The sequence below is a fragment of the Mandrillus leucophaeus genome, unplaced genomic scaffold, assembly GCF_000951045.1.
Source record: "Mandrillus leucophaeus isolate KB7577 unplaced genomic scaffold, Mleu.le_1.0 Scaffold566, whole genome shotgun sequence".
In the NCBI taxonomy this organism is placed as follows: domain Eukaryota; kingdom Metazoa; phylum Chordata; class Mammalia; order Primates; family Cercopithecidae; genus Mandrillus; species Mandrillus leucophaeus.
Genome location: NW_012106097.1, coordinates 1,761,786 through 1,778,194, shown reverse-complemented (window position 1 = coordinate 1,778,194; position 16,409 = coordinate 1,761,786). Strand labels below are relative to the sequence as shown.

The 16,409-nt window shown below is 38.8% G+C and overlaps 1 protein-coding gene across 1 annotated transcript; it reads right to left on the bottom strand.

Moving 5' to 3' along the window:
• Positions 1–266: 266 nt before the first annotated feature.
• On the bottom strand, positions 267–12,839 carry RPL22L1 (ribosomal protein L22-like 1). The gene is made up of 6 exons (XM_011998308.1): positions 12,521–12,839; positions 10,662–10,754; positions 10,377–10,498; positions 7,062–7,238; positions 3,340–3,344; positions 267–281 (listed from the first exon to the last, which is right to left on the bottom strand). Exons 1-4 carry the CDS (start codon positions 12,527–12,529, stop codon positions 7,094–7,096), a joined length of 369 nt encoding a protein of 122 aa, XP_011853698.1. The 5' UTR covers positions 12,530–12,839; the 3' UTR covers positions 267–281; positions 3,340–3,344; positions 7,062–7,093.
• Positions 12,840–16,409: the final 3,570 nt, after the last annotated feature.

Here is a 16,409-nt window from a genome sequence, read left to right as displayed (position 1 = left end):
ATTAGAGATATAAACAGGCAGCTCATAGAGAATGATAAGCAAATGACCCTTATTGACATTCAACCTTACTCACAAATACAATGCAAAGTATAATTACCCTGAAAACCACGTCTCACCTGTCAGATAAAAAGCCTCAAATTGGACAAAGTTATTTCGTTATCTATGAAATCTAGGAAAATAGATTTCATAGATTGCTGGTGGGAGGGCTAGTGGGAGAGCAAAATGCTACAACCCCTGTAAAGAGAAATTCAGCAATATCTAGAAATTATACATTCATTTATCTTTTGACCTATAAGTCTCATGTTTAGAGCTCCACTCTAGGGGCCGGGCACGGTGGCTCATACCTGTAATCCCAGCACTTTGGGAGGCCGAGGCAGGTGGATAACACAGTCAGGAGTTCGAGACCAGCCTGGCCAATATAGTGAAACCCTGTCTCTACTACTAAAAATACAAAAATTAGCTGGGCATGGTGGCGGGCACCTGTAATCCCAGCTACCCGGGAGGCTGAGGCAGGAGAATCGCTTGAACCCAGGAGGCGGAGGCTGCAGTGAGCTGAGATCACACCACTGCACTCCAGCCTGGGCAATAGAGCAAGACTCTGTCTCAAAAAACAAAAACAAAAACAACAACAAAAAACTCCACTCTAAAGATACAATGGCAAAAATATGAAAAGGCATGTGCACAAGGCTTTCAATTGCAGCACTATTTACAGTAGCAAAAAATCTGGGAACAAATGCCCATCAGTAAGGAACTTGTTGAATACATGATGGTATATCCACAAGGGAGCGATCAACTCCAGAGTATTATTAAGTGAAAACAGAAGCAATACGAAGAAAAGTGAGTACAATAAACTATCATTTAACTAGTGATACATATATATTTTTCAATGGAAGGATGAACCATAATTTTATTTTTAAATGGCACCTGCATGGGGAAGGATGAGACGGAATGGAGGAGGCAAACAGAGAAACTAGGCTTTTCTACATATACTTTGTTTTGTAGATTGGACTTTAGAATCCTGTAAATATTTTACAGAATTATAAAACACAAAGTGGGCTTAAGCAAACTTTTAAATCAAAAGCAAAATGAAACAAATGATTCTGTGCATCAAGCTTGTGCTATACCCACACAGAGATGAATCATTTCTAGTGACTTTAAAACATGAAATTTTGTTCATTTCTAGTGGGATATACCATAAGGACAAAAAGAACTGCAAAACAATCTTAAGCTGTAAAGTAATTATATCATAGGTAATTATGTTGGTATTATTTTATTTAGACTGTTATATGTACATTGTGAGATAAAGCAAATGAGCATTTGTGTTGGTGTCATTGAGAATCGGAACTTTCACCATGGGAAAAAAAGAGATGTGGTCATACAATCGATGAAATAAAAACTCTTTTGTCCTGATTTTGAATTGGAAGCATCTGTATAAACGTATCATTTCCTCTTAAGAACAAAACTGTATTCCTTCACTCTGTCCACTGAAAAGGCCTAGAAACAAACACCAGTCCAGTAACGACAAGCATCTCCAGCACCTAGAAAATAGTCCAGAGCTCCTTGTAAAAATGGATGACTCCTGGCTGGGCACACTGGCTCACCCCTGTAATCACAACACTTTGGGCGGCTGAGGCAGGAGGATCACTTGAAGTCAGGTGTTCAAGACCAGCCTGGCCAACATGGCGAAACCCCATCTCTACTAAAAATACAAAGGTTAGCCAGGCATGGTGGTGCATGCCTGTAGTCCCAGCTACTCAGGAGGCTGAGGCAGGAGAATCGCTTGAACCTGGGAGGCAGAGGTTGCAGTGAGCCAAGATCGCACCACTGCACTCAGCCTGGGTGACAGAGCAAGACTGTCTCAAAAAACAAACAAACAAAAAACGGATGACTTCAGATCTGAGGCAGGAAATTTGCAAGAGCCTAGCGCATCCTATTATACCAGAAACCAAATAAGCAATAAAATCCAAATAAGATAATGTTAAAAGGATACGAGAGCCAACCTGAAGAGGCTCCTATTGGCTCAGTATGAGACTATTTGCATATTAGTAAGAGTAACTACAGTGGATTAGAATATAACATATCTTTTTCATCATAGGTTCGATATGATCCTAAAACAAAGAAACTGAAACAAAACCAAATAACAAAAGAAAACCCTCACTGATCACCTTTACAGAATATCTGATTGGGAATTAACTAGAAAAATTATAATACAAAGGAAAAGAAGCAAGCATTTATCCTACCTTTCTTATGAGAACTGTACCTCAGGGTTGATGAGAAGTACCTCTTTATAGGGGTATTCTAGTTACTAAGTGAAAAAGGAATGATAGAATATTACCATTGGGCAACCCCTAGGGAAACAATGATCTAGGCAATGGTCATCAATGGCTGCTAACACAACAGAAGAGGAAACTACATATTACATACTTCTTAATAGATATGCACAATGGAACTTATAAGTATTCAGGTAAAAAAATATCACTTGAATCTGATATTGATCAAACTTCTAGATCTGGTCATCAAATTTTAGGAAATACAGTGGACAGAGGGTCACATTAAATGACACTGTGGGGAGGGGAATTATGAAAATCTGAATTGGGAAAATTCTACAGGACAAATGACCCAGTGTGATAAACAAATAAATTGGGGTAGGGGAGTAGAGAGAGCTAGAGTGTGGGCAAACTTTTAAAGGAGGTTAAGAGACATTTAATTGCAACTGTGTACCTTATTACAACTGTGTACCTTATTACAACTGTGCTTTGTACCAACTTAAAAATTACCAGATATTTGGGGAAATTTAAGCACTGAGTGGGCATTGGGTAATATAGGAAATTATTGTTAATTTGTTATAGGTGTGATAATGGTATGGTAGTCATATTTAAAGAGTCCTTATCTTTTAGATACTAACATTTAGAGATATAAGCATACGTTTGTAGATGAAATGATAAAATGTTGGGAACTCACTTCAAAATAATCTGGGGATGTGGGAGTAGAAGGAATATAGATTAAACATATTTTTTCTACTTACATATATAATTGAAGTGTTTCATAATAAAAAGTTAAAAATAAATAAAAACCATAAAAAGTTAAAAACAAAACAAAAAATTTCCCAGCTGTTGCAAAGACTGTGCAAGGCAAGAAAATCTAAGAATCTTTCAGCCCTTCAGAATAAAGTCAGCTTCACGACTGTGAAGTCACATTCTTAAAATGCATAGTCTGATTAAGAGATTCTCTGCATTCTCATTCCTTCTTGTCATAGACTAACAAAACACTTCACTGTAATCTAAAATATATCAGATCATTATATTTCTCTGTTCAAGTCTATCTGTAGCTCCCCAGTACTTTATCTGTACTCAGAAAAACAGTTGATGCCCTTGTAATAGCCTACAGAGCTCTCCCTACTTGATATCCCCTCAGTGGTAGCCAGCCTCCAAGACGGTCCCCAAAAATGATCCCTACCTCCTGGTATTTGTCATTCTCTTCCAAGACTAGTCTATGTGATCAGTAAAATAACGAAAAGGTGATGGCATGCTACTTCTGAGATTCAGCTATAGACACTGTGGCTTCCATCTTGGTTTCTTTCTCCCTCTTCCTTGGATCACTTGCTCTGGGGGAAACCAGCTGTCATGTCATCAGCAGTGCCACACAGTGGCCACATAGTAAGAATTCTGGAGAACTGAATTCTCCTGCCAACAGCCCTGTCAGTGTGCATGGAGGCTGATCTTCCAGCTTCAGTCAAGTCACTTTTTCTTAAAGGGTTAGATGGTAAATAGTTCGAGCTTTGCAGGCCATGTGGTTTATATTGCAACTACTCAATTTTTCCATCATACACAACATGCAAATTAATGTGTTCCCAGAAAATCTTATTTATAAAAACAGGCAGTAGTTTACTAACTCTTCTATCACTTCAGCACACACTCACAGCTTGATTGCCACCTCATGAAACCCTGAACCAGAGCTATGCAGATAAGCTCCTCCAATTCCTGAGCCTCAGGAACTGTGAGATATATTTGTTTCAAGTGGCTACATTTTAGTGTAATCAATAACTAATATACCATCATCCCACTCTCCACACTCCACATATACCTCTTTTTACTTCTCTAATTTCACTTCTCTCTACTCTCCACCATTCAGTCAGCTGAGGTCACAGAGACCTCCTTGTTGTTCCTTGATTATACCAGGGGTGCTTGCCTTTGGGCCTTTGTACTTGCTATTCTCTATGCCTGAAATGCTTCTCCCCAAGACATCTACTTGGTAAGATTCAGTATCTCCTTTAGGTCTTTACTCAAATGAGCCTTTCTCAGTAAAGTGAGGAGGGGAACAGTGAGGATGTCCCCTCATCCTACTTATAGATGCAACACACCTTCCTTCCTACATTCCCTATTTCCTTTATTTTTCTTCATAGCATTTACCACCATGTAACATATACTTTATTTTATTTTCTGTCTTCCTCCACTGGATTGTAATCTTCATGAAGGCAGGAGTTTCCATTTTGTTTACTTCAGTATCCAAAACAGTACCTAGCCTGCAGTAGCCCTCAATAAATTCTATTATTCAACAAACCTGCCAACACCTTAAAGGCATGAATATCTTACTTGACATAATATACCCAGCCCCTGGCACACAATAAATATTAAATGCTAAATTAGCTTTCAAGAATTTTAAACATGTGAATATCAGATGTGTTTCTGAAAGATCACTCTAGGAAAAGAATGGAAGCAGCAATTGGTGTTTGCCAACACTTGATTCTCATTTGCTCTCCATAGGCAATTTCACCCATCCTCATTGTTCATTACTTCCTAAATGCAATTTAACCTTAAAATTTGCATTGTCCCTGACCAATTTCCCAAAGCCACCCTCTTTCTCAACTTTGGGTCGCATAGTTTACTGTGTGACTTTGGATGAATTACTTAACTCTATGTGCCTCATTTTCCCTAGCTGCCAATGTGGATATTATTAATACTTATCTCAAAAGAATATGATGATGATAAATGAGTCAATTCATGTAAAATACTGAGAACAGGTCTGGTGCGGTGGCTCACACCTGTAATCCCAGCACTTTGGGAGGCCGAGACAGGTGGATCACTTGAGGTCAGGATTTCAAGACCAGCCTAGCCAACATGGTGAAACCCCATCTCTACTAAAAAAATACAAAAATTAGCCAAGTGTGGTGGTAGGCGCCTGTAATCCCAACTACTCGGAAGGCTGAGGCACGAGAATCACTTGAGCCTGGGAGGTGGAGGTTGCAGTGAGCCATGGTCATGCCACTGCACTCCTGCCTGGGCAACAAAGCGAGACTCCCTCTCAAAAAACAAAACAAAACAACAAAAAGTCCATTCTCCACAATACAGTCTGATCTTTTTCAAAATGCTCATCTCATCAGGTCACATTACTTTCATTACTCCCATTGCTCTCAAGATGAAAACATGGACTTCAGTCCTGCATTGGCTAGCTTCTACTTTTCCAGATTATCCTCATGATCACATTTAGTCCAGAATGTACTCTGGCCAACCAGACTCCCAATGCCCTGAGAACTTCAGAAGTGCTCCCCCCTCTGTCTGGAACACCCTACTTTCCCCTTCCCAGATACTGTCTACCTTTCCTGTTCTACAAAGTGCTCATAAACTTCATTTGACTTCCCAGATGAAATTCCTTTTATTAAGCCCTCCCTTTGGTAGCAGCAAATTTGTTCGCATGTGATTTGATCAGTTTCCCTCATTATACTAACACAGCAGAGTAGGCTGGGTGTTTTTACTCACCATCACGTACATCCTCAATGCTCTGCAGCGGTGCACAGTAGTAGGTACCTGGTTAACTATTTGTGAAAAATATGAAAAATAGAAAAAATGGGGTAGAGCCAAGTTAGGAAGTTGAGTCATTCAAGAACCAAGGAGTTGCTGCACTGAGGTATTGCACAAAGATGATGGGAGCACTTAAATTTTTAGGAAAATGCATTAAAACAATTAAACTATCATTTCAAGCAATTCCCAAACCAATTAATGCATAGATTAGGTTGTAACTGTCAAGATACGTTTGGCAATACAATTCTATTGGCATCAGGACTCATCTAAGTACCTGAAGCAGTGGCAGCATCAGGCTCAGTAGTACAAAAAGGCACATCATTCTCGTCTTCCCCAATCTCCTGCAGTATGGATTCTGCCAAACCATTTCGATTAGAGCTTTCAAAGGTCACTTTATTTGGGAGAAAGGGTCCATCCACTTTTAAGTTTTAATAGACAACCAACATTCCAGTGTAGGGGTAGGGGCTTTTGAGAAAGAGAAGATAGTCTGAGACAAGTTTCCAACCAAGTGAACTAATTTTTCAGAAAAGGACCACAGTAGATTCAGTAGCTGAGTTGAGATTTGGTTTTGAGTTTCTGGTTCCTACAAGGTGGGCAGTGAGGGCTTTCTAATCAGCAGTTAAACATTGGTTTACACCAAGACTCACACCCAGCGTCTTTGGGCTAACTAGAAGAGCGAATTCTGAAGCAGAAGAGCAACACAGAGCAACTTATATGAAAGAACTGCTCTAAGCACTTGAGATTACATTTACAAACTATTAAAAATGATATTTGAGACTGCCAAGACAATCATATACATTTTATACAGCTATATAAACAATTGTTCTACAGTAAGATTTCCTGGCCAGGCATGGAGGCTCACAGCTATAATCCCAGCACTTTGGGAAGCCCAGGTGGATAGATCACTTGAGGTCAGGAGTTCAAAACCAGGCTGGCCAACATGGCCAAACTCTACTAAAAGTACAAAAAAATTAGTTGGGCATGGTGGTACACACCTGTAATTCCAGCTATTTGGGAAGCTGAGTCACTGCACTCCAGCCTGTGAGACACAACGAGACTGTCTAAAAAAAAGATTTCCTATTAACACTACTTTTACCTAAGTACACAAAAGATTTTGGAAATCCTGGGAAAAAAATTCTACTAGCTATAAGCTATTTAAATACTGTTGATAGAAATTATCAGATGGAAATTAAAATCATGTAAACAGCATACTCAAATAAAAGAATGAGACAAAAGTTTAAGAGTATAGTATTTTTTATTCACTGATAGCAAAGCCCTGTAAGGGGAGCCTTTGCCTAGTCCTCCGACTCTGATTCATCTTCATCTTGACTAATCTGGAAGTAACGAAGTTCATAGGTCTCCTTGTCAGATGCAACCACTCGAAGCCAATCACGAAGATTGTTTTTCTTAAGGTATTTCTTGGTAAGGTATTTCAAATACCTTTAACATAAAAACATAAATTTCATTAAGAAATACAATTCCTACTATGTAAAGGTTTATTGTATGAAAAATATACATCATTTTTATCTTTTCTGTACCTAGCTTCCTCCAAAATATTTCATCCTTCCTTTCACACTATGCATTGTGCAAGACTGTTAGGGTAGCATCCTCTTGTCATACTGCCACAGCCAAATTATTTAAGCAATATGATTTTACTCTTCAAATATATTATGTGTGTGTGTATATATATGTGAAAACGTTAACACGCCCTTCACCACTATTAAGCCCCTTAACTCCCAATTCCACCCTGGCTCAAGAGGGAACCTATTAATAGGGTTAAATTCTTACTATGCTCATTAAGTCTCAACTTCTCTGAAAATTCTTAGGCCCTCTCTACATCTAATGTAATCAGAGTTGTACTTCATAGTAATTATCTGATTATCTGTAAGATCCTTGAGGACAGCTACTACATTTTTATCTCTGAATCCTTAGTGATTATAATCTCAGTTAACATGTACTGCAACCACTTTAGTCCAAGCCATCATCGTCTCTTACTGAAATCAGCTCTTATATCTTCAGTTTCCACCAGATGTATCACCCTAGTCTTTTTCAGCCACAATAAACAATTGCTTCCCCTTACACATCCCATGGCTTTCAAGATCTGCTCCCTAGACACCCTCCCACCTCATGCATTCCTCCCAAAACACTACACCCCAGACACACTGGCTTTGTTACTAATACTTTAATCCACCAGGCTTCTGGTTCATCCTGCCTGTAACAATTATCCCCCAATTGCAAGGCTCACTTCTGCATTTCATTTCCTGAACAACTTATCAACTTACCCAAAAACTTTGCAACTAGCTTTATGCCCTTACAGCACTTATCACTGCTTGATTAATTCCATTTCACTCTCTCCCTTCTCCACTAGAAGTTTCTTGGTGGTGGTTAAACTGCCTGCTTGGTTCACTGTTGAGTTACCCAGTCCTATGCTGCCCATGAAGTATTTAATATATGGTGAATAAATTGAACAAATAAAAACTGGCAGCAAGATGTTAAGACTTTGCCTCTGATCAGCTACTTCTCCTGAATAAATAACTAAAACCTTAAAAAATTTTAAGAAAAGGTTTGGATCATTGAGACAATCCTCCTATGTACACATTAGACATGTTTCTTTTAACACACTCAAATACTAAAGTACTCAGCATTAAAGGTTACATACAACTTGGATTTACAGGGCCTGTAATTTACGGGACCGGGACCATGGACACAACTGCCCTATATTCTAGCAATAAATTACACTTACAACTAGAATCAGCAACTGGCACTCATTTACTGAATTTCCCATTTATGTAGGCCTTTAGTAAGCTCTTATTTATTCTTGCATATAAACAGAATACACATAATAATTACATATTCTATGAAATATTCCAAAAACTACTATAATTTTATTAAAATTTGCAAAGGTACCAACCTTTTAGAGAACTGTTTCTCAGAAACAACTGTGATTTTATTCTTGAAGCGTTCAATGTGAACAACATTCCCGAGATTTCCAGTTTTGCCATTGACTTTAACCTTCTCCCGTAGAAATTGCTCCTATTTTAAAACAGAAAAAATGCACAACTAGGGAAGAGAACCCTAGGTATTCACTAGGGAAGGTACCCTAGGAATAATACCTTTAACATAAAAACATAAATTTCATTAAGAAATACAATTCCTACTATGTAAAGGTTTATTGTATGAAAAATATACATCATTTTCATCTTTTCTGTACCTAGCTTCCTCCAAAACATTTCATCCTTCCTTTCACACTATGCATTGTGCAAGACTGTTAGGGTAGCATCCTCTTGTCATACTGCCACAGCCAAATTATTTAAGCAATATGATTTTACTCTTCAAATATATTATGTGTGTGTGTATATATATGTGAAAACGTTAACACCCCCTTCACCACTATTAAGCCCCCTAACTCCCAATTCCACCCTGGCTCAAGAGGGAACCTATTAATAGGGTTAAATTCTTACTATGCTCATTAAGTCTCAACTTCTCTGAAAATTCTTAGGCCCTCTCTACATCTAATGTAATCAGAGTTGTACTTCATAGTAATTATCTGATTATCTGTAAGATCCTTGAGGACAGCTACATTTTTATCTCTGAATCCTTAGTGATAATCTCAGTTAACATGTACTGCAACCACTTTAGTCCAAGCCATCATCGTCTCTTACTGAAATCAGCTCTTATATCTTCAGTTTCCACCAGATGTATCACCCTAGTCTTTTTCAGCCACAATAAACAATTGCTTCCCCTTACACATCCCATGGCTTTCAAGATCTGCTCCCCAGACACCCTCCCACCTCATGCATTCCTCCCAAAACACTACACCCCAGACACACTGGCTTTGTTACTATTACTTTAATCCACCAGGCTTCTGGTTCATCCTGCCTGTAACAATTATCCCCCAATTGCAAGGCTCACTTCTGCATTTCATTTCCTGAACAACTTATCAACTTACCCAAAAACTTTGCAACTAGCTTTATGCCCTTACAGCACTTATCACTGCTTGATTAATTCCATTTCACTCTCTCCCTTCTCCACTAGAAGTTTCTTGGTGGTGATTAAACTGCCTGCTTGGTTCACTGTTGAGTTACCCAGTCCTATGCTGCCCATGAAGTATTTAATATATGGTGAATAAATTGAACAAATAAAAACTGGCAGCAAGATGTTAAGACTTTGCCTCTGATCAGCTACCTCTCCTGAATAAATAACTAAAACCTTAAAAAATTTTAAGAAAAGGTTTGTATCATTGAGACAATCCTCCTATGTACACATTAGACATGTTTCTTTTAACACACTCAAATACTAAAGTACTCAGCATTAAAGGTTACATACAACTTGGATTTACAGGGCCTGTAATTTACGGGACCGGGACCATGGACACAACTGCCCTATATTCTAGCAATAAATTACACTTGCAACTAGAATCAGCAACTGGCACTCATTTACTGAATTTCCCATTTATGTAGGCCTTTAGTAAGCTCTTATTGATTCTTGCATATAAACAGAATACACGTAATAATTACATATTCTATGAAATATTCCAAAAACTACTATAATTTTATTAAAATTTGCAAAGGTACCAACCTTTTAGAGAACTGTTTCTCAGAAACAACTGTGATTTTATTCTTGAAGCGTTCAATGTGAACAACATTCCCGAGATTTCCAGTTTTGCCATTGACTTTAACCTTCTCCCGTAGAAATTGCTCCTATTTTAAAACAGAAAAAATGCACAACTAGGGAAGAGAACCCTAGATATTCACTAGGGAAGGTACCCTAGGAATAGAGCTTAGGTTATTATCAAATATTACATATTTAAACCACTATAAATAACTCGGATTATAAAAATGAGCCAAGTAGAATGATACTTACAAAATTTCCAGAATCAAAAATTCCATCTTCTACTGGATGAGTGAGGTCCAAATTAAACTTCCAGGTTGACCTTTTGGGCTTCTTGTCTTTCTGCTACATAAATGTGAAATAATTATGTAGCTATATAAAACAATTTATTCAATTGGTATAAACAATTTTAAAGTTTGTACCAATGCAATCCGTACAATGTACTGTGAGGTTACATATACAGAAATGTAACGAAAATAAAAATTAAAAAACCCCACCGACCCCGGGATTGATGTGAACCTCTAACCAAGTCCTAATATGTTCAAGTTGTCAAAAGGTTACGGACTTTCATTGTTTTCCATATCACCGATGTTCAATTTTAAACTATTGTGCTTCACTGCCACCCCACTGCAGATGGAAATAGATTAGTAAACCTCCTAGCCCAAGCACAGTTAAGTGCCAGAGCTAGGATTCCATTCATCTATGTCTAGGAAATTCAATTCTTACGTTGTTATAGGCAAGGGAAGAGGACTTCGGTAAAAAAAAAAAAAAAAAAAAAGAAAAAAATTTTTTAAAAACAACCAAATAAAGGCCAGGCGCGGCCCCAGCACTTTGGGAGGCTGAGGCAGGAGGATCACTTGAGGTCAGGAGTTTGAGACCAGCCTGGCCAACATGGTGAAACCCCATCTCTAGTAAAAATACAAAAATTAGCCAGGTGTGGTGATGCATGCTTGTAATCCTAGCCATTCAGAAGGCTAAGTCGGGAGGATTGCTTGAACCCAGGAAGCAGAGGTTGCAGTGAGCCTGATCATGCCACTGTACTCCGACCTGGGGGACAGACTCTGTCTCAAAAAAAAAAAAAAAAAAAAAGCCAACACCGTGGAACTTAAATTTTCCATATCCAAACCTTTTATACCAAGACCATATTATATGGCTACATAAGCAAAATGTTGCTGTAGCCAGTAACCATGTACATTCACTGGAACATAAACAAATCAGTATTTATCAGATGATAACCTCCAATTTAGATCCACCCAAATGGCTACCAAGTATTACACCTTAGTTTGCTTTCTCAGGTAGCACGGTAACATGTACCAAAAGAAAATCACTCAGTTGGCGCAGAAGTTAATTTGGGAGACACAAACAATTTCTGTCTAATGGAACAGATAACCCTGTAGGGTTTATGGCCATGCTGGGCATTACGCAGTTTTGTAGCTAGCCCAGCAATTTTATCCTAACTTTTTCTGTAAATTACGCATATATACCTAGCTTTTCAGATATTCTTAGGAACATTTTAACATCTTACTGGTTCCCTTACTAATGACTTAAGTACAATATCTGAAGCATGTTCATTTCACATTGCCGGAATCTAGGCTTTTACTTTTCTAAAAATTACTTCACAGAGAAGCTTCTTCCCCAACTGGAAGTTCTCAGAAACTTCCGTGATGTCGGCCATCGCGGGAGCTGAGCGCCTGAGAGTTCCCTCTGGCATGGGGCACAGGTCGTCAGACCGGCCGGATTACTCACCTTTCTCCTACCCAGTCCAGAGTGGTAAAAGCATTATCAGGCGCAAGGCAGTAAATAAATGGCTCAGATTGCAGTACCACTGGCCAATCTACAGCTGTGCCTCCCTCTTTCCCACGTGTCCAAAACCACCCATTCTAAACCATTTCCGAGCCCAGCTCCAACTCCACTAGACCGCATGGCAGATGCCAGGAGTCTCGAAAAACAATTCAGGATCCTCGCGTTTTGGTTGTGTTTCTGACCTAGCCTCCACTACTCCCCTCCCTTTATCTCGACTGAGACGTCCCCACTCGACAGATGCAAAATTCGTTACAGCAAAAATCATTAAATTGCCGCACAACACTCCCACCATGACATCGCTCACTCACCGGCGCCATTTTGCAAATCGGCCGCGCGAGCAGAGAGGAAGCTACGACCGAGCGGTCTGTATTTATACCAAAGCGTGCTGCGTCACGCGCTGAGAACGTCAGATTGTCGCCTCCAGGAAAAGAAAGCAGGAGGAGCGCGGAGGCCGGTAACCTAGGAAACCAGTGCGCGGCCCGACGCCAGTACGGAATCGGCTTTCCGCGGGCGCACGCGGGTGGCGGTGGTTGAACTGACTCCCGGGTTTCTGCTCCTGGCTGTACAAGCTGATTGATCGCAGTGGTCCCTACAGTTACCAAGTGGCTGCTCCCGGATACGGACGCACGCGAGGGATGCAGGGGTCATCTTTCACTAATCACCGGAATCCCCTTTCCAATCAGGGCAAGATAGTGTCTCAGGTTGCTTTGGGATCTCCTCTTTTATTGCAGTTATACTCCTCCAGCCAAAAAGTTATTTCTATTTGTGTTTTGTCTGTGGTCCTCGTTTTCTAAATGACTGTTGAGGGAAATCGGTTCTTCGGGGACCAGGTCCTCGGAAAAAAAAGCATTTATATATATATATATGGGCGTGGTGGCCCACACCTGTAATCCCAGCACTTTGGGAGGCCGAGACCGGAGGATCTCTTGAGCCCAGGAGTTCCTGACCACCCTTGGCAGCATAGGCATAGGGAGAATCCGTCTCTACAAACAATTTTTAAAAAATTAGCCCGGGTGGTGGTGCGCTTCTGTATTCCCAGCCACTCGGTAGCCTGAGGCAGGAACATTGCTAAACTTGGGAGGAGGAAGTTGCAATGAGTCGAGATCTGCCACTGCACTCCAGCCTGCGTGACTCTGTCTTAAAGAGAAAAACACGTAGTGCTTGCTTCCTGTTCATTCGTTTGGTATAATTTATCATGGGTTTTAGAGTTAATCCCAGGTCTCTTGATTTCCATCCAAAATGCTCCCCAGTTAAAATTCAATGAATGTTTGCTGTGACCTATCAGTATGTACAAGACATACGAAGGTGGAAGTGTCTTGCTGACAAAAGGAAAAAGTAGCTTTTGAGCTTTGAAGGATTGTAAATTGACATCAGATTAGAAAGGTGGCATGCTAAACCCCTTGAGTTTAGCAGTAATACGTTTTCGTGGAGATGAAATTATCATACCTAGGGGTAGGGGTATGGGATGGGGTGGACTTTGTTGTTAATTTGAAGAATGACCCCAGAAAGTAAGAACTGTTCATGGCCTTTATGCCAGCAAGTAGTTATCGTGGAAACTATGCTTTAATAGAGCATATGACTTGTGGAGTCTGAAGAGAGGCCCTGAATTCCTAGAAGAAATCCATTTCAACAAGATTTTTTAGTTGTCTGCCTTAAGAGCCACAATAATTACATTTCTTTTTCCAAACATTAAAGCGATAGAAGGGAGCCATTGGCATTTCCTCCTCAAGGGCTGCCTAAGCTGAGGAGCAGAAATAATTCTTATTTTGCTTGTCTTTAGCAGTCTTCCACGTCTTGACAATAAACTCCTTAAGCACTATTAAGCCATTTGTACAAAGAGGATATGAAAACATACCTGTTTCACAATAACTAGTAATCGCCAAATAACTAACTAATTAGAAACTGTAATGAGGGAAAAATATGTCAATTAGAACAAAAAAACCCCCAAAACTTAAGAATATTAACAAGAAATGTGCAGATGGGAAGACTAAAAGTTGTAAATAATTCAGTTCTTCCCAAACTGCGCGTGTGCACATGTATATAGTCACACAATGCTAGTCAATACCCCATAGTTATTTTTTAAAAATTTGACAGCTAATTAAAAAAATAATTTTAAGATTTATTTTAGATTCAGAGGGTACATGTGCAGTTTTGTTACGTGAGTATATATAATGATGGTGGGGTTTGTGGTGCGATTGATCCCTTCACCCAGGTAGTGAAAATAGTACCCAATAGTTAGATTTTCAACCCTTACCCACTTCTAGTAGTCCCAGTGTCTATTTTGTAAAAATTTACTGATACATTATCATTGTATATATTTCTATATATAATATTGCATGGGATAATGTGATATTTTAATACATGGATACAATATGTAATGATCAAATCACAGTAATTTGGATATTAAACACCTCAAACATTTTTCATTTTTTTGTGTGTTGAGAACATTCCATGATGTCCATGAGTATCCAATGTTTAGTTCCCACTTATAAGTGAGAAGTACAATATTTGGTTTTCTGTTCCTGCATTAATTTGCCTAGGATAATGGCCTCCAGCTGCAGCCATGTTGCTGCAAAGTACGTGATTTTGTTATTTATGGCTTGAGTTGACAGCTAATTCTAAATTACGACTCAATAAATGTCTGAAAAGAGCCAAGACACTTTAGAACAATGAAAGGGAGTGTGCCTTTCCAGCTCTTTCAATATAAGATATTGTAATAGATGATAGATATGTATTTAATATATTATAAACTTCAGTCATTAGATCTATATGATGCTGAAGCCTTAGTAAATGGATCAGTAAGCAAAAAAATACAGAAAAACTCCTCCATATGTAACAACCTTACGAATGGCTAAAATATAGTTTTATTTCTGTGTATGCATTTATTTACTTTTTAGAGACATAGTCTTGCTCTATCGCCTAGGCTGGAGTGCAGTGGTGCAATCTCAGCTCACTGCAACCTCTGTCTCCCGGGTTCAAGCAATTCTCCTGCTTCAGCCTCCCAAGCAGCTGGGATTACAGGCGCTTATCACCACGCACAGCTAATTTTTCTATTTTTAGTAGGGATTTCGCCATGTTGACCAGGCTGGTCTCAAACTCTTGGCCTCAACTGATCCGCCCACCTTGGCCTCCCAAAGTGCTGGGATTACAGGTGTGAGCCATTGTGCCTGGCCTAAAATATAGTTTTATAAATAATTTTTTAATGTATGCTTGAGCTGGTGGAAAAGTAAAATAATTTTTAGGGAGCAGAAATGACAAGCCATGATCCTACATGTTTGGAGCTTGAATTAGCTCTACCCAGATAGCATGAAAAAGCTCCAAACTGAGTATGTAGTTTAAAGTGTGCTTGAATTGTTAACACCAGACAGAAGCAAAGGCAAATGCTCTCTGGAGAAATGCATTTTAGACTCTGGATTTTCTATTCTATTCCATTGATCTGTCTTTTCACTTGCCAGTACCTCACTGTTTTGATATACAGGCTTTGTAATATGTTTTAATTTCTGGTAATGCTAGTTCCCACTCACCTCTGTCTTTTCAATATTTTCCTAGTGATTCTTGCACGTTCATATTTCTGTATGAACTTTATTAACAACTTGTTTAACTTCATTAAAAAAACTTGGTATTTTTATTAAGACTGTATTAAAATTATAAATTAAATTAGGTAGAACTATCATCTTACTAACTAGCTATCAACCAATAATATGGAATTTGTTCAGGTCAACTGTGTCTTTTGGGAGTGATTTATAGCTTTCTTTGTATAGGCTTTGAACATTTTCCTTTCATTATGTCTTCTAATTGGTTATTATTTGTATATATGAAACTATTTATTTTTGCATGTTAATTTTATTTCCTGCTACCTTGATGGACAACTTTATTGTTTGAGTTAGCTTTATCATTGATTATCTGGGATTTTCCAGATATACTATCAGATCATCTGAAAACAGAAAATAGTCTTATTTTTTCTTTTATTCTTAAAATTTTAATACGTCTATTTTCTATTGTCCACTTGTACTGGCTAATACTTCCAAAACAATAGGGGTCAAGGTATTGAGCATTCTTGTCTAGTTCTTGACCTTAGTGAGACTGCCTTCAGCATTTCTCCACCAAGGAAAAGGCTAGCTTTTGGAATTTTATGCAAAGACACACACACATATATATGCACATGTCTATACATATGTATACACACACATACATAGC

What these genes read in the sequence shown, in the direction of transcription:
- RPL22L1 (XM_011998308.1), bottom strand. An exon ending in TTTTTGATTCTGGAAATTTT is followed by an intron (nt 10,499 to 10,661) that starts GTAAGTATCATT and finishes GTTTTAAAATAG; the next exon opens with GAGCAATTTCTACGGGAGAA. An exon ending in GAGAAACAGTTCTCTAAAAG is followed by an intron (nt 7,239 to 10,376) that starts GTTGGTACCTTT and finishes TTTATGTTAAAG; the next exon opens with GTATTTGAAATACCTTACCA.